Source organism: Lates calcarifer, linkage group LG8, assembly GCF_001640805.2.
Source record: "Lates calcarifer isolate ASB-BC8 linkage group LG8, TLL_Latcal_v3, whole genome shotgun sequence".
Taxonomy (NCBI): domain Eukaryota; kingdom Metazoa; phylum Chordata; class Actinopteri; family Centropomidae; genus Lates; species Lates calcarifer.
In genome coordinates, this window is record NC_066840.1 from 17,007,408 (window position 1) to 17,033,446 (window position 26,039).

The 26,039-nt window shown below is 42.0% G+C and overlaps 1 protein-coding gene across 6 annotated transcripts in view; it reads left to right on the plus strand.

Moving 5' to 3' along the window:
* pcdh19 (protocadherin 19) overlaps positions 1-20,590 on the plus strand; it is a 55,648-nt gene extending 35,058 nt beyond the window's left edge. For 5 of the 6 annotated variants that reach the window (XM_018694174.2, XM_018694175.2, XM_018694170.2 and 2 more), the window contains one exon: positions 17,902-20,590. In XM_018694174.2, the coding sequence (XP_018549690.1) occupies positions 17,902-18,461 (560 nt within the window). In that variant the 3' untranslated portion in view covers positions 18,462-20,590. The remainder of the gene's footprint in view (positions 1-17,901) is intronic. The other variant, XR_007813691.1, reaches the window with a different exon arrangement.
* Positions 20,591-26,039: the final 5,449 nt, after the last annotated feature.

Sequence of the window (26,039 nt, forward strand, 5' to 3'; positions counted from 1 at the left end):
TTTAGATTTTAAATCTGAGCGAATGCCTCTTTGTTGAATCCCTGCCAAGAATCTAAAGAGCCGTGTGTGCTCTTTTTGAAAGCCTGACCTGAAATATCCTCACCCAGTGGATTAGATTAGGGAAGTATCCGAAGAACAAATTACATTAAATCTCTTAAAATCTATAAAGGAAGGGCTATCTTTAACATGTAATGGCTCCCTCATATCTGCCAATAGAATAAAAATGGATGATATCGCCGTAACTATAAACTGAGACGAAGAGCTATATAAAATGAATTCTTCTTTATCTTTATAGGCATGTCTGTGAAGTTAGGGGGATTTGGTTGAAATGTGCGACATGCTAGCTTTGGCTCTGTAGCACCATTAGTGTCAAGGGAGAAGCGAGGGAACAGACTCCGAGGGGGCTGGTGACAAAGAGAGCTAAAGCTATTTTTTTCAACTTCCTTTGATTGTCATAGCTCACACTTTAATTCCTCCCGGATATGGATGAGCCATGGTTTTTAAGGATTAAGATTCATGTATTGTTAAATCGCTCGAGTTATCTCTGCGGGAGGGAAAAGGGAGAGCATGATGTCGTTGTACAGTGTCCGATTTGTGGGTTTAGAGGTTTGTGGTCTTGGTTTTGGAATTATTTCCAGGTCAATGTGTGAGTGTTCTTCAAAAAAAAAAAAAAATCCCCTTGCTCTTAGGCTTGTTAGACTCAAAGGGATCCAAGACTGCTCAATTAGCCAGAGCAGGGAACAGGCCTCTTTTATTTCTGACATATTCCTTGGCCTCCACCTCTGGAGAATATCTCTCATCTATCTGTTAGCTCCCTATGGGTGTGTGCCTGAAGCTGGAGCCCAGGAATGGAAGCCCCCTCCGTGGGCCGCAGACTTCTCCATATTCCCTTCTTCCATCAGCAGATCCGCAGGGTTTCACTGTTCCTAATTGATTTCAGCTCCCCCCACCTTTTCTCACCCTCTCTCATTCCTTCTCTCTCTCCATATGTCTTTCTGTCTTTCGCTTCTGTTTCCATCCACTGACTGCAAACATCTCCAACCCACATCTCCCAACTTTGTGCCAGTCAAGCAGTTCCCTTCCCCTGTTGAATTAAAGAAAGAGTAAAGGCACCTCACATGTTTCTGCTGCAAACTTGCCCTAAATTCAACACGGGAACATTTCTAGTTTGCAGTTCTCTGATCTACTAACGAAAATGCTGACAGGTGTCAGAATCGGGAAGGCAACAGGAACGGGGCTGTGCTGACAACACGAGAGGGGGAGAGAGAGAGAGTGTGTGTGCGTGTGTGTGTGTGAGGGAGACAGAGATGGAGAGATGAGCCGAGAGTCTAGTAAGCAGTCTTAGCGAGGGAAAATAAAAAGAGGAACAGAGGAAACAATCTCTCTGACAGGTAGGAGTCATTTTTTTTCCTTCTCTCACTCCAAGATAACTGTGAATGTGCCAGAGAACCTGACTGATTCTCAAACAACATTTGATTGAATTAAGCATCAAAACTCTTCTTGTGATTCGGACTGGCAACAACACGTGTTGTGTTATGATACTTTTATGATTAGATTAACACACAAACTCTATACTGGGACCATCCATTTTGATTTGGATTTGCCTAATCTAATGTGGAACCCGTGGTGGAGGTAAAATGGCTGACAGTGACAAAGAGCTCAGTGCAATACAAGCATTAAGGAAGATAGAGTGCACACACACACACACACACACACACACACTGCATGCTCAAACACACCAGAGAATGCTTGCTAGCAGGTGTAGTGAAGTCTGTAATGAACAACCAAGATGCAGATTTTGCCTCTGAGATATAGAGACTTGAGGAAAAAGAAGGAAATAAAATGTCGTTTCAAGCTGTGTCCATCTGGACTCATCTTACTTATCGTGCTTACATCGCTGAATGAAATTGTGTGACTCACTGAGGTCTCTGGCTCTGTCTTATTGAAATTACACCTAATATAATAAAACAGAGGGGACCAATATTGATTTTGCCCCTGGTAAAGCAGGCGAGACCACTGTCACTTAAAGAGAAGATGTGATTTTTTTAAATTTTTTTTTTACATATTTTATTGTGTAAAGCAAGTCTGTTTCTGCTCAAACTATGCTGCTTTTATGTCTGCTCTAAATTTTAAAAATTGGCTTTGGCCTCTTGGTAGTATTTGTTTGCAGTACTTCCACAAGCAAACTAACAAATTCTTTAAAAATCATGCGCAAGCCCATCCCTTTAGTTCTTTAGTTAATACCAAGGGGGAATAAGTTAAGAGATGTGAAGAAGGACTTAAACAAACTTGACATGTTTTGATTCTCTGTTAAGTTTTTACAAGCATTGCCTCCAGCTGCTCTTCCTCAACTGCACACACTAACACAGACACAAACAAAAAAACACATGCAAAAGGTCTTCATCTCGAGCCCAGACAGAAAACATATAGTAATGTTATAATGTTATAATGCTACAATGGCATCTCCTGAAGCCTCATTCTGCCAAAGCTCTCCTGAATACACCCAGTGTATTTAATCAGCTCAAGAGGGGACTGCTTATCTCTCTGCACTTGTCATGGATAGCGTATTGAACATATCAGAGAGAGAAATGGGAATAGTTCATTATTTTCTAGGGCTCACAATGAGCCTGATGTATCTCATTGCAGGCCCTCCACTGACAGCTCATTTTCTAGACAATCCTGGCATTCAGTTCACAACGCGGCAGGGCAAGAGAGAGAGAGGGAGAGGGAGAGAGAGAGAGAGAGAGAGAGAGCGAGAGTGAGACAGACAGTGAAAGAGGGAGGAAACACAGAGACAGAGAAAATAGGGCTCCGGATCTCCATTGCTTATTCATGATGCTGTGGCATGCTAGGTGTGTTAATAATCTCCGCAGAAACCAAGTGAATCACAGTTGTTTGTTGAACACCTAGCCAAGCTGGGCCCCAATCGACAGCAGATGGGAAAACAGGGGGATCAGGATGATCCCAGACAGAGGGAGGGAGATTAAGAACAGGTAATATGCTGAAGTTGATGGGGGCCGAGTGTGTATTAAACAGAGAGGAGCAAGGAGAGAGTACCTGAATTTTAAATCTGTCTGAAAGTGTGTAAACAGTATATTGGGTGTGTGTGTGTGTGTGTGTGTGTGTGTGTGTGTGTGTGTGTGGGGCTGCAAGTGTGCGTCTTTAAAGGTTAATCAGAGAAGGAGAGGAGAGAGAGAGAGGGAGAAAAAGGGAGAAAGATAAAGAGATGGCACAAGAGACAAATACTATGGATAGGGGGGAAATTCAAGTAGCAGAGCTATAGCGTTGTCTCCAGTCTACTCGCCTTTTGTGGCTCCGATTGATTCTAGTCCTTGTCTCAGGAACCAAGGCAGCATCCATTTTTTTCTAACCGCACTATTGTGTTTTTAATTCTTTGAGGTCACTACGTGGGCACAACCACTTCTCCACTGCAATACAAAGTAAGCAGTAATAAGACTGTGGGTTAAAACAGAGGGCTCTATGACCAGAGGGAGTGCAGCCCCCTTTAAGTTGAAATCACACACACCTGATTGGCCTGTTTGGGAGATGTTATCCATGAATAATTACTTATTAAACATAATGAGATACTTTGATTATTTTACTCATTATGTGTCTCTTTAGTTCCTCTTGAGATGTCCCTGTTCCTACATCACCCACAACAAGCTCTAGTGGTACTTAATGCCCACTTGTCCACAAATGTATCTGATACGTAGACATTCTAACCACTACTGTATGTTTACATAGGATGAGGTTTTCGTATCTCCAGTTTAATGTGGACTTGCTGTCATGGATTGAACACAGTTTACATTCTACAGTGATTTTATCTACACACAATGTAAATTCAACATAATTGCAGGTTAACACAGCCTCCTCTTCCATGGTTTTCTTTGTTTACATCCTTCCCACCCACAAACATAACAAGTTCAGAATCTATTGCATGCAACTGTATCGTGACCCCAAAAGGGACAACAAGCCAAGGCAAATTATTTTCTCTTCAGAGAAACTGATGCACGCTCTCATTCACTGTGTTGTCGCATCTGTTGAAACGTTCCATGTGAGATTTTAGAGACTGTCTTCCCAAGGAAATTGAGAATATCAGGTGTTTCAGCAGTTCCCCCGGAATGCCTTGCAGCTGTAGTAATTATGACAGGAGCTAAGCAGGAAGTTGGGTTACGTTATTAAAGAGCGAAAGAGTCCACAGAGGGTGGAGGTCAGGGTAGAAATGTCGGACTTTTAACAAAGGGAGAGAGCTGGTTGTTTCCTGTTTCCTACTGACAGTCAATCTTGGTTTCTCTCACCCGTGACCACAATTGTTTTCTAACTTCAACCAAGTGGTTATTATTATAAACACGACTATGAAGGTCCCCAAAGCCAAACTGTGAACTTTTGTTAGACCAAATCAAGTTGTGTCTGTGCCTAACTGGATCCCCACCATGGTGTGTGAAACTGATTATCTCAACAGAGATGATTTGGAAGGCACAGAGAAATGATGTCCTGTTGACAGTCCTGCATGACTGTCACACCTGAGACCAGGGTCCCAGGTCCTATCTGTGGTTAGATTTAGGCAACAAAAGCACTTTGGTTAAAGCTATGGAAAGATCTTGTTTTTTGTTAAATGTAGATAAACACATTGTGTCTGAAGTCACCTTGAATGTTTTCTGAACTAAACCACATCACATAACCATAAAAAAGTGCAATAATGGTGTAGTTATATTGTATTGCAAGATCGGATATTTTTGTGGAAAACAAATAGGTTCTCTGTGAGCATTTAACTGAAACATTCAGTATCATAATATTTGTGACTTGCCACATCCATAAATTAACAACTTTTGCTCATTACATTTGTAGAAAATGCAATCCAGTCACAATTCTTTTTCTTAGAAAACATGTTTGCGGTTACAGCTTAGCTGTATAAAAACGTAATTTCTAGGAGACGGGGTCAGGTCCTGACATCCTAATTCTAAAGAGGTTTAATGGAAATGAGGGAGCTTGGCTACCACATTAACTCTAATGGCTACAGGTCAGGGGAGAGAAAGATTTTTATGGCACTGCCAGTGGAATGCATCCCCAACTGATTAGCCATTGTTGTCTGAAGTGTCAGGAATGCAATTTGTGCAACAGTGAAGTTGGCCGCTAGAACCACTCTGCCCCTAGGACAGAAAATAGCAGATAGTGTAACTCTCAAGAGTCCCTAATATTCATTTACAAAAGCATGACTTACCACAACCTTGTTGCCGAGATGGTATGACTATAGACTGATACCATGTGGAGTAAACAGCCTGATGAGGACATACTATACACATAGACTAACTCAAAGGAGCCTCAGTGTGTGGCTGGAAGTGGGCAGGATAGTCACCGAGTGACTGCCAAAGCAAGGCTTGTATTACAGGGATCCCAGGATATCAGACACCAGGCGGCCTGTGCTCCCTCCAGGCAGGGCAGAGTCTGGCAGCTGGCCCGTAGCCCAGATAGCTATAATCAGCTCCATTACCTGTAGCACCGACTCCCATTTAGGAGCCCCCATAGTGGAACCATGGCTATACTGCGGGGATTAAGGATGCTGTGAAATTTAGGAAAAGTACAAACAGCGCACAGTTGCACATGTTATAGCTACACCTGCTGCAAACATATACATTGTACACACAGGCATATATTGGTAGCTGCACGCCACACAAACGTGCAGTGAATGGGGAGAGATTTTCTGGGCATTATGTGTCTTGGCATGAGGCATTTGTTTTATCTCCTGCGTCTGTGAAAGGAAAGATTAAGAATATACTCTGCTCTGTTTAAGGGGAAAATCAGCTGTCTTCTGACAAGTACATTGTAGCCCGCAGTTTTCTGTCCAGAATACAAAGAGACATTTATCACTGCAGCTGGGGTAAGGGGTGGGGGAGTGGAGGGGGGGTCTCCTGTGCTGCAGCAACGTGCATTTCTTTTTTTAACCCCTATTACTTCCTCTCTGTGGGAAAACACTATACCTCCATCCTTTTTAATCCATTTGAGATTTCCTGCGTTCTATTGTTCTTTCATTTCACTGTGTCTCGCACTGTCTTTGTCATCTCCATCCTGGTTTTTTATCTTAGTTCTCATCACCTTGTTTTTCCTGACAACATTATAACTCAGATGGAATATGTAGCAGAAATATGTAAAGTTATGTCGTCCTCCTCAGTTGTGGCAACAAAAGGTTACTACCTCAGGCATACTGCTATAATATTTCCATATTTTGCTCTCCTCATGTATATTCAGTGGGAATGATTTATTCTGTAACATTTTATGGCCGTTGAAATGCAGAATTCCTCTTGCAGAGACCCTGCACATACTGTGGAGACACTGCATGGCAGAATGTGCTCTTTGGATTTCTACTCAGCAGAAGTTAAACAGAGGTTAAAGAAAAGTCATCCAAACCACCTCTATCATTACAATCTTTCATTCACCAATTAGTGTCAGTGTTTCTCGTTGTCCCCTAGATGACCTTGCAGGGATGAGCTCATCATGTTGTAATTCAGCATTTCGAGAAGGTCTCAACAGTGGGAGGGCACGTTGTGGCTGCTAGTGACCCAGATTATAAACTATTGATGAGAGAGTGAAGACGCAGAGAGAGACAACAGAACAGAGAGGAGGGACCCGATGTGGTATGCATGTGGACTCAGGGAGCCTCCCCTGACCTTTTCTTGACCACCGATCTCCACTAGACCTTGCTTATATTTTTGTCTTTCAACACGTCTTCATATTCAAGACCCTCTGTGTCTTTTAAACCTCTCCGTTCTGTTTATTCCGTGATTCAGTGAATCAGCGTGCTTTCAGATTAAGGAAACACATATTGCTGCTGAACTCAACAGGGGTCATCATAGTTGAATAAAGATCAAAACACCACAGAGTATACTAGTCCATCTGAACTGCTGTGGTGTACATGCTCTGTAGTCAGACTTCTGCCTGTTTTGATTCTGTTCATGTGTGAGAAATGTCAAGAGCCGATTGTGGCGTAGCTGGGGGTGGCGGATAATCAAATTAAAGTAAATTTATCAACATTAAAAACATTATTCACAAAGGCCCTCCATTTTTGTATGGTACTGCTAATAAGATGTTTCCTTTAGGCTACCACACATCTTTCTGGGCATTAACCTAATTATCATATCATATGAGTATATTACGTAAAATCATTTAAGTGTGAACCATGTGAATGTTGCAATAACTATTACATTAATCTGTTTATTTACAGAAATAGTCTACAAATACTTTCCAATACGTTCCAGTTTTTACTGTTGTTCTCTCCATGTATAATTAACTGAGGGACAGAATTCACTCAATGGATACATCTTGCTAGCCAAATGTCACTTTTCAAACCCCGCTGTCCCCCACCTCCTTAAAGGGGAGGATAAAACGTAATGGGAGAGGTCGGCTGTTAAGTTTAATGGCAGACAGGAAAGTCTCCGAATGGCTCTTTTTAATGATGTGCCTGTTCTCATGCAATCCTCGTTAAAGACAAGGCCAGAATGCATGCAGAGAACAGGGAGGGAACTGTGGCCAGACACTGCACTACCCCCCGACCATCTTTAAGATTTGCAGTAGGGGGTCTCAGGCTTCTTTGTGTCTCCTTCTCCAGCACATCTTAGAAAGCCCATGCTGCTTCTGTATTCAGCTCACATTAGCATCAGAAAATAAATAAAGCAAGCAATCAGGCCGTGACCTCTTATATCCACAGTAATGCCAGACCCCCCCCCACACCCACCTCCTACTGACTCCCCCCTCCTCCCCCTCCTCCTCCTCCAGCTCCTCTGCTGCTCTCTACAATGGTTTAACTAGCTTGGATTTGCAACTGAATGTCAAGCTTGGTGTTTGGCTTTACCACAGGGCAGGTTGTTCTTCAGCTGTCTCCAGAGAAAAGGAACTCGCGGATCGAGAGGAGCGAGGGAATTGGATCTTTGACATCTGTCACTTCCACTCTGCTGCACCTTGCTCCCTTGCCACACATAAGGACTTTTCATGTCACAGCTCAGCGTGTTATCATGAGTGGGCACAGGGCCTGAGAAATCCAATTACTACCACTGTGTCAGACCCTTGCCATCATCCTTATGTATGCTATAGTCATGTTCCTCAAATCAGAGAAGATGTGGCTATTAGTTTCCTCTCTTTTCTTCAGTCCAGGCTCCTACCTCCATTTCAATCTGTGTGTCTTAGATACAAGCTGCAGCTCTTCTCGTGGACTGCCTCACCGCTGACAATCCGCTATATAGTGTAGCACTGGATGGTGGGTGGCTAATGCTACGGACATTGGTTCTGACTGCCTGATATTAAGTGGTATCATGGTGCAGACCTCACTGTGGTGAATAATGGAAAACCTGGGAGAGAATCAGCATGCCTCCTCGATGCCAACCAGAATGGCCTTTGTGACAGGGAAATAGAAAGTGTTAGAAAGGCCTCCCTCTTGCTTTTTCCACTGCCCAGCAGGTGTAAATCTAATGCACCTCCATGCAGCAAGGGCCTTGCTGTGTTTTTCTCATTCCTTTTATTTGCCGCTCATCCCTGAGTGACACTGTCAGTCCGGTTCAATGGGAAAAAGGGAGACTTTCTTTTAAAACAGTCATTGGTGTCCCCAAGGTGGCCCACCCACTCATACTGTATATGTTTCTGCACGCTGAGCTAAACCTGCCCATCACACTACATACTACCACACTCACCATGTTACAGCGTCCTACTTCCAGAGGTTGTTAAAACTGTCGGGAAAGGGACAAGTTGATTTTTTTTTTTTTTTTTGAAGGAAGGAAGAAAAAACAGAAAAAAAGAAGGAAATGAGAGAGAGTTGGAACCATGCTGGTGTTTCTGCGGCAAGATAAAATGGAATATAAAACACATAGTCCTGGCTGACACAAAGTGAACATGACTGAATGAGAAGCCACATTATATTAATTATGTAAGGCCACTCTTTTGAGGCAAAGCAGAAGCTCACAGAAAGAGAGGAAATCCTAAGATATTGGTATGCTGCCCAGTGTGCCGTCCCCAGCTGTTTGGACCTCGACACAGTGACAGGCGCTGAAGTATTGTGTTTACATAATACATTGTTCAAATTCATTAAATCATAAATCTGTTCCCCCACACTTGATTAATTGTGTTTTTGTGATTGTAGGGGTGAAAACATGGATCCACAAATAGAAATATTGTTGGTGAAACATCTGCAATTTGTCATGGATGTCTTGTTTGTTAAGGAGAATCTCAATGCCACACAAAGCGTTGTTTTTCCATCATCCAGTGTTATATTTCCCTGGCATAGGGATTCATTGTAGCTGATAACACACTTATAGATTCTGTTTGTGGATGTGTAATTGTCACACAAGTAACCTCATTGACCCACCTGATATAAGCACTGGTTTTAACTCTCACTTTTGACATCAATGATCATAGTCATGCGAATTTCCCACAAGTGGGATAAATAAAGTCTATCTCATCTTAGTCCACAGCGCTGCCGTCCCCAAGCCAACTCTTGTCCTCTCCATCATATATCCTTCATCTACCCCCCTCCAACCCCATTTACAGATGTAATTTAAAAATCTGTTTCTGTCCCCCTTGCTTCTCCCAGACTCAAGGGTTTAGGAGCAAATTAGCTTGCTAGCTCGGTCAAGCTTAAACACAGAAATGCTGCATTTGTTCCAGTGTATTTAAAGATGTCCTCCGCCGATGCATTGTGGAGGAAACGAGCCAAGCAGACAAAGGCAAGCAGGCGGTCTGGCTGGCTTGGATGGCAGAGTGGGCAGGTCTGCAACTGGGACGCCAGCGGCCTGCTGTGCTGAGTTTTGGGAGTGCATTGTACTGTTGTTGTGGGCCTGGAGCGCCAGAACACAGGTTAATTTGAAGCCCATCATTAGAAGGGCAATTTGGACGCTGAGAATTGACAAGGGTGGCATTTGCTATGTCATTATAGTGAAGTGCATCTCATCACAGTGCTTCACATTACTTGAGCCATACTGTCTTGATCAGATACAAAGCTAGGAAGTAACTTGTTGGTGCTGTGCCAAATTTATTTTAAATTTAATTATTAATTTATTTTAATTAGTATATGTATTTAATGTTTGTCACTAATCATTCGTATTCTTAAGACCATTGTTGAATAAGTATAGTCATTGTATTTCAGTGCCTTCAGATGATTAAAGAAAAAAATATACCTCTGGAATAAATAGAAGTGTGCCTTTGGACACTCTATATTATATTAAATGTCTATTATCTATTTCCTGTTAAATTACAGCCTGAGGATTGCTGGAAAGAGCTGTGAGGGTCAAGATCTCAGTAGTCTGACAAGGCACAAAAATAGCAGCAACTGTATACTCTGCATTTTACCATAGTTACCAAAAGGTTAAAAGTATGGTGATGGTTGCAACCAATAATAGAATACCAAAACATTTTTTTCAGCCAACAGTGCCCATCCAATCAAATAAGATTACCATTTTCTCCCATTTGCCTTTGGACACTTTTCAATGATTCCTCCCCGCTGGATGTTTCACCACCATTTCCCATTTTAACTGGCAATATATCAAATTAAGTGAGTAAGATGAGCTCAAGTTGCAGTTTAATTTTGACTTTAATTGCATTCTTTTTCATTCTGTATCTTTCATATTTTAAAATAATTATCCTTTTAAAATACTTCTAACTCAAAGACGAATTTCCTCTGATGAAATTCATCACTGAATTACATCCCTGATTAGTTTTTCTTGGAAATGTTATATGTGGCCACGAAATTACCTAATTTACTACCACAAAGTTATTAAGCTGATTTCTTGTTCTAGTGACAGCAATATGTTTGGCATCATTATCTTGTAGCAGTGGAGAGCACAGACATATTACAAGTTCTTTTACAATTTGCAATTATTAGCTTTATCCAAAACTTTAACCAAAATCCACTTATTGACCCTCTCTTAATACAGTCATAAGGAAAATATGGAGTTAATTTCTATTTACTCATTTGTTTTCGGTGATTTATGTACATGTGACTTGAGGTCATTGTCACATTGAACAGTAACAATCATGTTTTAGCCTGAGAATCTAACCTCTTCTTGTTAGAATGGCACGGAAATTGTGCAGGCAACAATAAAAGTAGTTTGCTCTAAAACCTGAACAGAATCTTTTCTGTGGTTACTCTTCCATCGTAATTATCAGTATTTCAAGGTCCAGTATAAACTACACACAGGGCAAATGCCTTTTTCTCTACCAAGTCTCTGCATGTTGCTGGACTGGCAGTGTGGATGAACAGTTTGGCACTGTTCAGGCCGACATGATACCAGCCTCCGCAGCCCAGAGGCTGTCTGGTATTTTGTGGACACATTTGTGCTAGTATTGTATTGGTGCTGTTGCTTATCTTGGGAGCCTTTCTGCAACTTCTATTTTTCTGTTTAGCCAAGTTCAGCCATATGCAGCCAGGCCTAGGTCTCTGTGCCTCACTGTCTGAGTTAAATCCAGTTCACTGTGCCTGTTGAGAGAGTTAAACAGTTACTGGCTCATGTAATGTATGAAAATCAGGGCATGAATTATGATATTGGCTGGTCTAAAAACCACAGATCACACAAGATCTGACTGTTTTAAAACCTGCCTCCCCCTAAGCATTGGACATGTCATGATAGGAGCCACTGGTAATGCTTCTAGAGCCTTAGAAAAATTGCCCCTGACATACTGCAACCTCTAGGAGCCAGTGATGGTGGGAGCAAGGCACAATGAGGTGACAGAATCTTCTCAGTGAAACAGTATTTGTTGCCGGGGCATTGAAACCAGCCCACCCACGTATGTCATCATGACAACCAGCTCGCATCGTTTCCACTACATCAAGCAGTCCATTGGCCAGTGGTCCTGCTTTTGAACAAAACAGTGCTCTGCGATGACATAGTGATTTATAAAACAGGGTTGCGATTGCTTTTTTTTCTTCCTCCCGCCGCTGTTACACAGCTGTTAAACAGATGCTGTTTGTACCAATTTAGAAGCTAGTGCATTGTTTGTCAACACCAGTTTGGAAATTCATTCTTTATGCCACGACCTGCTCTAAAATGCACAGGCTGAGCTGGATGGGCCAGCAGTGGGGAGGGTGGGGGGGGGGGCAGCAGAGACAGGGGAAGTTTTGCAGAATTTGGTTTGAACTGTTTAGCTTTTAAAACAATTATTGGCAAATGCTTCTAAAGAGCAGCAAATGTAAAACTGCCTCAAAATGAAGTTAACTTGCCATTTTGGGAGGACACAGGCAGGCCTGGTAGAAGTGACAAGCTGTCAGACACTCTGCAGTGCTGGATGGATTAGACAGTGAATTTGTTCTTGATGAATTGACTGGTACTAATGCTCAGAAATAGAACCAGTGCCACATGAACCCCTGGCTCCGCCAGCCATATGACAGTACTAACAAGGCTGCCCAGTGAGTCTAATTTCCTCGACAATTAATATTTGACTGCAAGAGTAGAAGGAATTCTGGTCAGATAGGCAGAAATGAGAGCAAGAGTTTTCGGGGTGAAGGATTTATTTAATTACACCAATGTACGTGAGACAGCAGTACTGATGAGATGAAAGAGGAGGACAGAAGGAGGAGAAGCATAAAGGATGGGTTTGTGTGCGGAGCTGCGAGGGATGAATCTGGGGGGGGGGGGCTTGATGTGACTGAACCAGATGCTGTGGGGAGAAGGAGAGGACTCGGTGCTGTGTAGAGAATGATGGCTTGCGTGGTGCAGTAAGGGTGCCCCTCTACTGTTTGTAAAAACAAGACCATCACACTCCATCTTGCCGCTCCCGCAGGAGCCAGGCCTCCAGGCTGATTTATGGCCCACAGACTGAATTGGCTGGCTGGGATGACAGCAGTGCTTGGACTCTCCCTGGTGAGTAGTGTAGGAGGCTGCTTGGCCAGGCCTCAGCCTCAGCTGGACGTAGAACTGTCCTCTGCTGTAGTTAGGGCTGACTAGATGTTAAGCTTCATCCCCAGTGTTAGGATCAGCCAGGGCCAACCCCGTTAGGTCTCAAGCACGCTTTGGATGCTGAGCACCAACTAACCAACCACAGGCAGTCACCCTCTATTCTGCTGCTGCCATATTTTCTGAATTTTCCTCCCCTGTGATACTTCCATCAGCTTCTGCATCACAGGCTCCATCAAGACTCTGTAGTAACAATTTAGATTTAATCAATCTTTGCCATGTGACTGCCAGGATGGAAAATTAATATGGAGAGCAATTAGAAAACACCCATCTCACTGTCAAAGATACACTGGAATACCAAGATGAGCGCAGAAAAATGAACGGCATTTTAGCAGCAAATGAAAACCCTCTGTAAACCACTCAGACATGGCACTGAGTGTTGGCTCCGTGGCTGTCCTCAAAACGGGTCAGCAGGGTTGCAGCCACATTTATTTAACTTTCTGTAGATTGAATTCTTTTTGGAATTTATACCAGTCCTTTCACACACACAAAAAAAAAAAAAATTGAAAAGAGACACAATGACAGAGTTGCTGTTTGGTTTTTCAATCACCAGAGCTGAATAATTCTCTTTTTCAGAGTATAGACAGGCTGTGTTTGATAGCTTTGTCACAGCATTTTGATAGGGTTTAATATCAGAGACGGGAATAAACAGCAAAGCAAGGGAAATCAAAGGGGATCGGTAAAGCCTATGCATGCCACAAATAAACTACATCTAGGTTTAAATTGCTTTAAATTATTTTGCTTTCAAAACAGCAACATCACAGTGATTTTGACATTAAACTGCCTGGATGTCTGCACAGGAGTATCTGTTTTCATATGACAAGCAGAATCAGGACATTCATTGTTACTGCTACAACAAAAATGTCAGCATACAGAGGAAATACAAAAAACTAGTTTAAGCCAAAAGTGGCAGACATTCTTTGTAAAATGATTTATCATGCCACACTGTTGTTCCAAATTCTTTTTAGGGTTCATCATGCTGTTAAACCAAACTGACTGAATTGTGTCATACTGCAAGTCCCCATCGCCCCGTGGCTCCAGTTAAACTAAGAAATACAGAACAAAGATTTTGTCACCTGAATCTAGGTTCACGTCGACCCAGCCCTCGTCTCTTGGCCCTCCAATCTGGCCTTCTGTTTCTTGTAGCTGCTTACATTCATTTTATAGGATTACATCATTGTTTTCAACCTTGAGGCTGTGTGCGCTACTTTTGGAGGGAAAAGCGCCTATGTTTTCCAAGCCAGGCTCCATGTGTTAGCCAAACAGGACGCGAAATAGCTGGCAAAAGCTCAGGGAGTTTTTCGGGGAGTTGCCTCTCTCAGTGAACACATCCCTTCCCATTTGTGTCAGGGGATCTCAGTCTTCTGCTGATTCTTCTTTTTTTGTTACATTAGCAACAAACAAATAACACCCCCAGCTGTATGACATGAAGGGATCATTATATGCAGTACACAAGGGTAAATTGAGCAATGAGCTTGTCAGGCTGTGGGATCCCCGTGCCGAAGCTCAAGATCTGTCTGCTGTAACTTGAAGTTACAGCATGCATGAAGACGCCTTCATCTGATTGAGAGAAGCAGACAGGATTGAATCGGCTGCTGGCAGGCTGCAGATACGAGATGAAATGGCAGGGAATGTGTGGGTTTTCTCCCCGCGCTGATGCAAAGTGATGCTATTCCAGGTAACTACAAACAGAAAAACATGGCCAGCACTATCAGGAGAATTTGGCTTTTGTATTTGAAGTGGCAGTATTTATCATTTTCCAATGCCGTGTATATCAGTACATACATATTTAAAGTGCTCCCTTGTGCCTTTCACAGTCTTTGGACCTTAATTCAGTATTAAAGTACAGTATGTCTGATTTGATAGGAGCACAGTGCTACTTGATACATGGATTTTTTGCCTGCACTGCCATTAAACTGTTTGTATTTTAAAAGTGGGAGAGTAAAAAACACAGGCAGCCTTCACCTCCCGACGGAGCTCCCTCAGTAATTAATAGGTATTAAACCGTAGATAGGAAGTGTTCCCAATGACATCCTGCTCCGTACTGTACTTTAAGTCTGTTCCTGGAACTGATTGGCAGGCTTATTTTGCTGATGACTTTGAATACACATTCACAGCATGAGGTGCCTTCGCTGTCTTTTATTCTGTAGTTGTTGACTTCCAAACCTAACTACTGCTGTAAAAGCCATTAATTCATCTCTTGCCATTACAGTTTGCTCATTTTTTGAAATAGGAGGAGATTGTGTTTTGTTAGAGGTCGATGGCCTGTCACTTTTTTTATTTAAATTTTGTCTCCTCCATTTTTTGTGGGTCTTTTGGAGCAACATCTGCGTTTTATGAAGCTCTGAGCAGAAGCAGGATGTGTGAGTGTTAATGGCACTTGGCTTTCATAACAATGTCATTTACAACCCAGTTGCTCTCTCATAGACCCCTAAAGGAAAGGAGAGAAAATGGCATTCAGTGCATACGCATGCACTGCTAAGCAGAGAGCATGCAACTTGTGTATATTTCTTTGTGCCTTGAGGCTTTTCATGCTTTAGAAAGTGCTTCAGGCTGTAGAAAAAAGCCAAAGTATTTAGAGGAAATTGCATTCATTACCAAGATGCTTGTAAATCTTTAATCAGTGGAGAAAAAGATCTACTTTGTCGAACATGTCAAACAAGATTTAGGGAGAAATTTACTAAATATAGAGCTGAGGTCTAGCACATAGTGTGTTTTAGCACAAGTTTGACATTTATGTTACAACTTTCAAATGCATATTACATGCTACAGTCTTTCCAAACGGGACTATACATTGTCTAAAGCATCTTTATTGTTAGCAGTCTATCAAAGAAAAGGCATCAAAAAGGGCCAAGTTCAAAATACAGTTAATGAAAAAGCTGTTACATAGGATTAAAAAAGAACATGGGATTTGAAAGGGCTTTAGAAATACTGTTGCAGTGGACAATCTAATCTACTGTGTGGGCATGTCTTTTTTTTATTTATTTTTTTTATTCATCGCTTCCCATTATGTTCCTGGTACCTGGTAAAGACTTTCTGTTGTGATTACATTATTACACTCTGATTGGATCCCTTCTGTTTAAACAAAACCCCCACCTCCATGCCTTTTGTCTCCTTGATTGCCGCCAGTGCAGTTCCTTGGACCAATCAGCATTCATGCAAATCTACATACATACAGGGGGAGTGCAACTCGTGGAAAATATATTCAGTTTGCTCATTCTTGCCTTTCAGCCTCATCAAAATGATTCTAACTGTATAGAGATTTATAATAAAACCATCTATTTATGCTGCAGTATGAATAATGTGTAATAATGTGTAATAATATTTCATAGGATAATATTTTCACCCTGAAAGAAATCCTGTAAGATTCCAACTTGTGTGTTAACATGAGTGTTGTAAGTGTAGACTACGTCTGAAAGGCTTTTTACAATGCTGTCCCTTGTAAGGAGGAGGGTGACTGAAGCAGCATTTATTGGAGAGAAAGCCATGCCTATGCTTGTCAGTGTGCGTCTGTGCGTGTGAATTTAGACACGCATGATGAAAAGAAGATAATTCTGTGCCTCCTCTGTCACACTATGAAGCATTCATGTGGACGCCGGTCACTCATCGTCTGCGGTCTTTGGTGCTGGTGTTTGTCTGCCTTCTAGCAAGATGATTCCACCAGAACTCCACTTCCCGTATTTGGGTTCAAAAAGCCCATGATACCCTTTACTCATTCTTTCAGTCATTTAGTCACCATGTCAGTCTCATCAGATTATACTTTATGAGAGACAGCTCTGGCATATCTGGCTCTGAAAAGCCTGTCTCCAATCTTTAAATATCGATCCCCAGGGCCTAAGCAGAGGTGCCTCTCATGAGTGCAGGAAAGAAGGGAGAAAAACAGATCATTAGTGATTTTAATTAGGTGATCTGTCAAGCTGCGATTGCCAGATGTAAGCGTATGCATTTGGGTCGATGGCAATCCCTCTCACAATCCTCTCTTGTCACCTTGGGCCTCTGGAACGGAGGATGGCTCTTGCTAGAAGTGAAACAAGCAGTAGGGGAGCTCAGAAATGTGTCATTGCATATCTGTGTGGCAAGTTCTTTCACAAGATTGGAGCAGGTGGAAAATACAATGGCACAGTGGCATAGAGAGGATTTGGAAAATGAATTGTTATGTTTTCAAAGGCTGAATAGTTTTTGAAAGGGTGTTCTCTTAATCTTTGTAATCACGATGCACATACATTTAGAAGATTTCTAGCACCGAGTTCTGCTTTTTGGGCAATTAAAGTGTATATGAGAATTAATAACAAACAGGAAAACAAAAACCACAGTGTCTCAGCGTGAGGAAGACCATGCAGAAATTGTCCTCAAAGTCCTCCCCTGTCCAACAAAGTACGAAAGAGTGCAGTTATACAGAGTCAGACAAATCTTTTTTTCACTCCAGCGTTAAACATCATTACATATTTATAACTCAGCGCCAGATGACAGAGACAGAAAGGGAGAGAGAGATGAACCAGGCAACAACACCGCAACCCGTCTGGCGTGTCTCTCCGAGATATCTGATTGCACTGTTTAAACCTGCCTTTCATCTAGCATTGCTACAGAAAACCCAATTATACAAGAGCTGCAAATGGACTTTTGATTTAACAATACATAATTTAATTGGCATATTAGAAGTGCCCCAAACATCCAGCTCTAGTTATCAGTGAGTAGTGTTAACAGGACTGCAGTCTTGAGCAGATGCAGGAATGCAGTACAAGTGAAAGCAAATCATTCGGCAATGTTTAACTTGAGCTGTTTTAATTAAAACAAAATGCAGCATTGTTTTTTCTTTTTATTTCATGAAAGATTTGGCATACCCAAAATCAAATGAAGGCCATGTGGGAGAATTAACATTGTGAGATCTGTGTGCAAATGAATATAAAATCTGAAAATCAAGCTGGTTTTACAGACAAAGCTAACAATTATGTTTTCTCCCCCCCCCCCACAGATCCCAGCGAGGGCTTTCACTGCCAGGATGAGTGTCGCATCCTAGGCCACTCTGACCGCTGCTGGATGCCCCGGGTCCCAATCCCAGCACGTGCCAAGTCACCTGAGCACACCCGTAATGTCATTGCTCTGTCCATTGAGGCCACCACGGTGGATGTGCCCCACTACGAGGATGGCACCACCAAGAGGACTTTTGCCACCTTCGGCAAGGATGGGCCCGAGGACGTGGAACGGGGAGAGATAAAGGGAAAGCGGACTCAGGAGTCTCAGGTGTGCAGCCCCAAGGCCAATGGAGGGGCTGTCCGTGAAGCTGGCAATGGGCGTGAGGCAGCCAGCCCCATCACCTCCCCCGTGCACCTGAAGAGCCCAGTGTCCAAGCCGTCATCTGCCTACAACACACTGAAATGCCGTGACGCGGAGCGAATCGCCAACCACAGCCTGCTGCGGCAGCCGGAGGGGAAGGACAGTGAGCCGGCTGTCAGGGAGATCAACACACTTCTCCATGATGGCCGAGACAAGGAATCCCCCAGCAGCAAGCGCCTGAAGGACATTGTGCTTTAGCGAGCTTCTCTATGACACACACCAACATGCATACACACATACAGTGTAAACTCACATATATATACCCCGCAATAGCTGTGTGTACACAGAAGAAAGTCAGGCTGTGGAAGTAGAGACACACCCATTTGCAGTATACAATATTCAAGAACCAGCTCGGGCTGACGATGATGAACTGTAGTATGCTGCAGCTAGTTGTGCGCTCAAGCCGAGGTAGTGGATGTGGCTTTGTTGTAGTCGCAGTACTTTTTCCTTGTTTGCTTTTTTGTTCAGTTCTCTTTCTATCAGTCTGCAATGAGTGGACAGGCAGGTTACTGTTGACTGCATGGACATGGCCGATGGAGCTCTCCAGCCGTTGCGCCAAAGCAGGACACTACGTGTTTGGACACCTGAGGTGCCACTTCATAAGTACAGTTATGCCTTTTGAACTACTTTTGTATCACAAACTGATATTTGCCTTCTTTGGTTTTGCAGTTTGTTCTAGCTGCCAAAATCGCTCTTTGTTTCTTTGTATAGTGAGCTCCGTCAATGTAATAAACAGCAACAGACATACACAGGATTCAGCTAAAGATATCCACATTTACTCCAACAGTTTTCAGTGCTTTCAGGAGAAGGAAAGGGAGGCCTTTCAATCTCATTTGCCCCTCTCCCTGGCTAATAAGAGAAACTTTCTCTGCATATCCCTGAGGACATCCTAGTGTCATCAGACTGTGAGGTCTTTACAGTATTTATATTTTATCACGGATGGAGCTAAATGAACTCTCACTATCTGCCCAGCCACTCTGAACACTGGAAGTGGGACAGAGAGATCCTTGTGTTCAAATTGAGTTGTATGAAAAAAAAGACTTACTGCTTTTGAAATCTCCTGTGCCCAACCTTGATTGTAGCCAGTGGAGCACAAATTAGAACTTTGTGCTCTGGTCTTGTACTTTTTTTGACTTTTGACTATGGGGCTAGGATAGAAGGGATCGTCACTCATGTCTTGCTATGTGAAACTCTGTATAGGGTTTACTATTATCATTTTTAATAACCTGTTGTTATGTGACAATCCCTTTAATGTTTTGTTTCAAGAGAAAAAAACAAATAAACATTGGTGTTCAACTGAAGCTACAGTAGCGTTTGTTACACAAACACAAAAATAAAAAAAACATATATGCCAAAATATATTTTATAAATAATTTAAAAATGTATAATGAGAATATTTAATGCTGTGTAGTTATTTTATGAGTAAGTTATACTTGAAATTAACTTGCTTTTGTTCATTTGTCTTTTGCTTTTATATTGAACCTGATTTGTTTTTTTATTTTCAAAATGAACTTGGATTATTTTTTGTTTACTGTGTGACCCCTGGCAACTGTTGACTTGCAGTCTACCTTGTTGTAAAGAGTTTCTTATTGGTCAGTTCTTGTGCCATCAAGTTTCTGTGTGGGCTACTAGAAAATGTAAAAAGACAAAAAAAAACAACAAAAAAATCAACAAAAAAAAGCGATTTCAGCACCAACATTAGTGTGTCAGTTCAATGAGCTTAGAGTGAGATAGCAAAAGAAACCAAAAAAGATGCAAACAAAACCTTAAAGATTGCAGGATGTTGCTTAATCTTAGTATCTAAGGAGGAGAAAGAACGGCTCCCAGTGTTCTTCAAGCTGGTAACAGGGTTCCACCTATTACATCTGTCTAATGAGTCGGCTTTCCTATTGGGCCCAATCAAGTTTAAACAAAACTTTTCAGCTTCAACTGAGGGCATTCAGATGTGCAGAATAGCTTTGCTCAGCACTGCTGTCACCCTATGCCATCTGTGTTCACTTGATCTCAAAGATAAGGTTGAGACCAGAGTGGTATAAACAGGGCTCTCCCCTCCTACGAGCACCACACAACAGACTGGGTGGAATTGTGTTTGTATGAACTAAGGTCTTGGGGGAACCGTGTTGCACATCAGCAATGTGGTTTTATGTTGCTTTGCAGTAAACTATGTACAATGTGGAAAAATATGAATGAAAATGGACAAATTGCATACAACAAACTAGATCTTGTAGCTGAATGTTTTGCTGGTCTCACCCATGGCTTCTGGCAACATGAAAATCGGAATAATCACTGAATGTATACAGCAGCTTATAATTAAACTATTAAATGTTTTCTGCTTTGTTTCCTTGTCTTTACTCATCTGAAGATGTCAATTTTAAAATTGACATGAAATTTGAATTCTCTTCACTTTTGGTGTTATATTATATTATGATGATTTTTCAGTTTTTCGCATGAGATTATAACTGATTTTGGACTTATTAGTGGAATCAGTGTCTAAGCTTCAGGCCTCAAATGGGAACACCTCCTTTAACAGTGTTTTCTAATCATAAATCTTTACCACAGCCTAGAAAAGCTATATTTATCCATGTGATGCATCCCTACGTAACGTGTAGGCACGTGCAGTGTGCCGCACAACGTGAATATATAACTGGATGCTAGAAAAAATGTTTGCTCATGCACTCAACAAGCAATTTTTAACTCATGTGAACAGGCACAATTTTTGAGTCCAGTATCCAGTCCTTATATTGTCACATTATAGACCTGTACAGCCTACAAGCAAGTCATTTTCTCCCTTTTTCAACAAAACTACACAGTATTGGTTATGGTACCATTAAGCAATTCAAACAATCTGTCCCTAACATTTGGAAGGAGTTTGAGCTTGTATTTTACTTGGACAGTGGCAATTGGCAAGTCTGGCTAAGTTAGCTAGTTAGCCTTGGTTGCCAATATCAGCACTTGTTCCCACTATACATTACATTTTGTTTGTGTTATTTCAACACCACCTGAGTCATCTTGCACACTCAGTGCTGAGTTTGTCCCAAACAAAGGGGGTTCAAGCTACCGTTAGCTGTCTCTCTTTCGTGGGTCTAGATGTGGTAATAGCAAATGACGAGACTGTCAACACTCACAGTGTCAGGTAGTCCTGTAACCTTAACACTCAGTAATAGCTAACATACAGAGTCATGGAGTACTGTGCAAATCACAGAAGGGACTATGCAACAGCTAACAATGTCGACCCCCAGCTGCTTTAACTGCTGTGTAGCCAGTGGAAATAAAGCCATTTGACAAACTGATTTCATAGCAAAAAGAGCAAAGCAGAGCAGGAAAAAGTTTGCCTCACAATAATGTATTTATAATCTGTAATATGATGTGAATGTCTTGAGTTTGCCTCTTGAAGACAGCACAATAACACATGGAATGATGTCTATTCTATTTGTCATGATAAAATGGAAATTAACAGTTTGACTCAAGGCTGGCTTCAACTCTACATTAATATTCCATGCATTCACTGTTGCTCTTTCCCATTATTTCCAAAGAAGCCCTTAGGGAATCTTCCAACATGTGAGGTGAGTGTATGCTACCATCTATTTCTGATGGTAGTGCTCTTTTCATTCTCTAGAGCGGGTCACACAGGCCATTTTTGAGACATTTAACATCGCAAATGTCACTCAAAATACTACAATACACACACTGATCAGGACCGTGTAGCCTGTCACTGAGACTCACATATGGCTTGTGCTTAATGTGCTTTCACAGCCAACAGTATGATGTCATTACAACACCAGATTCCACTTGACATATTGATTTATTAGTCAACTTTGAGTGGAAGGGTCTAAAAGCAATGAAATAAGTTGAAAGGCAAGACACAGCCTGATTCTTTCTCTGCTAGTCTACAACATTTTCTATGACATTTTCACTCAATAACAGCTCCACTTTGCAGCTCCCCCATACACAGCAGATCTTTCTCTTGAGTCAGTTTGCATGGATTGATGAAGAGAAACAGAGAAGAGATGTAGAACAGGATACATTCCTGCACTGTAGACAGGGAAGAAGGGAAACGACCGAGGGTAAAAACACAGCTGCCACACAGCTGCCCTCTATGATAAGAAAAGGAGGTTGGCTTCATTTCTATAATTAATTTGCCATTCCCTCTTTACCCTCTGGTGGAGCCAACATGAAAGCTGGTCTGAAAGCGCACTTGCTAACACATCCATTAGTCTATAAGGAGGATCTTGTTTCTTCCAGCTAAGTTCTCTTCTCTTGGGCAATACTACAATTCTAGCTCTGCCCCACTCATATGAATTACTCATGCCCTTTCAGTAGTGTTTAGACCTCTGGGTCTCCATAACAAACTCGCCTGAACCAAAGGTACAGTCCAGGCTCCTGAAGGCTCAACTTAAGGGCAAAGTAAGCATTTTAAAATCCATTTTAAAGAAACCGCTCTCATTATCATTAACCTGAAAAATCGACTTATTCTTTCAAACCTATATGTTAAAAACTTTGTCTTCTAAATCAGCAGCATCCCCCAGGGTCAAACCTTACTTGCAATGCAGGAATCGTATTTGTAAATCCCCCAAATGGTTCTTGTCCACGCATATTTAATCACTCCTGATTCACGGTGGTCACGGAGAATATTCTCCATTACAGCGAGATTTATATCAAAGGTTACCGGGACACACATCCTATTAACATCCTATTAATGTTTCAATTATCATTTTGCAAAATGGTGAGAGGGGGAATCAGAACAATTAAAATGATTTATTTCTGACACAGACATGCATTGAGAAAGAGCAGGAGGGCCCGCAGCCTTGCATTCCTTCAATACAAAATAATTCATCGCCTGTTCTTTTGAGTGAAACCCCCTCAACCAACCCCCAATCAGGCACACCGATCTTTGTCGCTCTAGTGACCTCATTCTATGAAAAGGGCTTGCAGCTGCTCCTGCCTCATTATGACCAACTAGTCCATTCACTAACCTCTGGTGGAGGTTCACCATGGGATTAGGTGACAGCCAACATGTCTGACAAAGCGAAGTGCCACAACCAAATCTTGCACTGCCTTGCTGCCACAAACACTGCTGCAACCTCTGAATAAATAGAAGTAAAAGAAATAGAAGTTTACCAAAAAGGATAATAAAATAATACCGTCACCTGATGTGGCCTACAATGGCAAATTTGTAGACCTTGTTTTCATCTGTAACTGTGGTTCAATTTTATCTGTTATTTGATGTAGCTGGAACGTCCAATGGCACCATATAAGGTTGTTTATTTCAATGACTGCGCCCACAAACACAGTATCAACAGATGATTTTCTCTCCCTGGCCCACTGCAGTTTGCCAAATTCAATTTATTTCAGGCATGTAAATGAGATGCTGACTTAGGGCACTTTTGGCTCTCGACTCTTCTCTAATTTTCTTCCACAGAAAAGCAGGTGAAGTGGTCAAGACTCCCAAGCCACAAGGTAGAGAAGTTCAGTCAAAGGAGAAAAAGAAGTTGTTGTTTTTTTTTAACCTGTTTCCTATAACTCTCACTCAAACTTGCAAATTTAAAACTATTAAGTATCTTCAAAGAAAAGTGATGATTTTTATTTTTTTTTTTTTTAAAGCTTTTGGGCTTTTTCCTCAATCATCTGCTTTTTCATTTTCTGTAGACTGGTTACCAAACACATAATGCTTTGTTCCACAGATCCACACCTACAAGCAAGACGATTATCATCACTGCTGGAGAGAAATCAAATTGGCCCAGAGCTGGGTTCGCCTCGCCTCGCCTCGCCTCGCCTCGCCTCGCCCTGTATGTGTCCTCACACCACATCTGCACAGGTCTCAGTCTGGGCCTGGGTGGAGAATTGAGGTCCTCTGTGCTCTGTCTACGACAAGTTCAGACTTTGACACTGTTGAGGCTTTGCTGCAGTCACAGTCATTTGAAAGTGGTAAGGTCTTAGAATGGGATATTAGCCGAGGTAAGGTGAGACTAGAGAAAGTTTGTAGAAATTATGAAGACTCTAAGGGACGTATTTTTTTCTGGCCGAAAGGCAAGGCTATCCAAACAAGAAGAATAACCTTTTGTTACAGCTTTATATTGTATTGAAGAGGTTAGTCTTTGTCACAGTGAGAAGTGGGCTGGTCATTGCTATCAGTAAGAAGACTGATTACCCTCTCCATCTCCCCACCACAACTACGTATCTAATAGGCCTGGCCAGTGGCCACATCTCTTTGTGGTAGTCACAATAGAACTTTGATCGCCACTGAAATTAGTGGCTCAAACAATGGTCTACATTCACTGAACACTACTGAGCCCTCAGTGAGATGGGGTGTAGCGGCTGCCACATTCCCTCAGCAAGCTTTAATTGGAAGTGATGCTAGACAGATCATATCATAACCATTAGTGATGCCCTGATAAAACTGACCTGGGAGCTGCTCTGTGAAGCCTCTTTGTCTGAGAAGGGTCCGATGAGCCCCAGGACCCCTCAGCCTGCCATCTCCAGCAGCAATCACTGTGTGACCTCAGCCACCTCTCTCAGCCCTTAATGCCCAGGATGCTGGCTCTGGGGCTGTGGAACAGGGGCAGTTGACCTCCTCCTCTCTGGAGGATAAAAACGCTGATAGCAGGGACTAGAAATTAAAGACTGTGGCCTTTGAAAGCCTCCATTATTGTCAGCGGGAGCACAGCAATGAATCTCCCCGGCCCTTTCCATGGACATGCATTATCGGAGGGGTGATTATTTGACCTAAAGTCTCTGCTTGCCAATGATTTATTTTAGCCTGGCACAGGTACGTTACTTGACCTCTCTGCCCTTTTGGAGGGAAACAGAGTGACAGAAAACACCTGAATTGTGTTGGACTTTATATCATAAATGGCACAAATGTTTCACAATTTTTTAGGAACCATTTTTAATCCATTTCTCTGTCCATCTTAAATCTGTTTTTCTGTCTCTGTGGAATGAAGCCTTTTACAGGAATATACAGGGAACTGAAAAGACTGGATCAATTGTTCCTCTGCTACAGTAATTCAGAAAGATGGATTGCAGTCCAAAGTGAGACCAAAATGTGCTGTGAAAAGCTAAAACCAAAGGAGCATGTCACTTCAAATGCCAGTTCTCATGGTTACTGGGGTATGCTCACAGACAAGAGAATAGTTTTCTAAAATATGCAATACCTTCAAAAAACCTTTGCAGGAGTGAGAGGTCTTTGTTTTCTGAAGTGTCTCTAGCTTTTCCTGGTGATTCTTTGACAATATAACTTTACATGTAGTTTGAAGATTTTTACAAAAAATATAAACTGCACCAAGTATTTTCCAACACTGCAACACATTTTTTTCTTTGCATCTGTGTGGCTCATACTGTAACTCAATTTAACCTGCTTTATTGATCATCTACTATGCATTTGATGACATATTGATTTTAACCTTTCTGTTTTTCTGCTACTATATAACATAATGTTTTTAAGCAAGCTGCACAGTTTACACGGCTCAGTGCTCATTTCTTGGCCCTCCATTTTCATATGGAGTGCCAGGGGAAATAATGCGTCCGATGTGGGCAGGTAACGAAGAATGCAACAGTGAAAATAAGTTTCTTGGTAGGCGCTGACAGGCCTGTAAAACTCAAGCACTGAGCTAATGGTGAATGAAGATGAGCACTTAAGAGCCATCGCACACCGGTTTCTGCAGTGTGTCCGGCACTGTTGCCCCTAGTTGGCTCTCATCAGCAGTCACTCAGCCGATTCAACATGTTGAATTGGATTGTCAGTGGAGGCAGTCAATGAAAGAGAGCTGTCTGACTGGC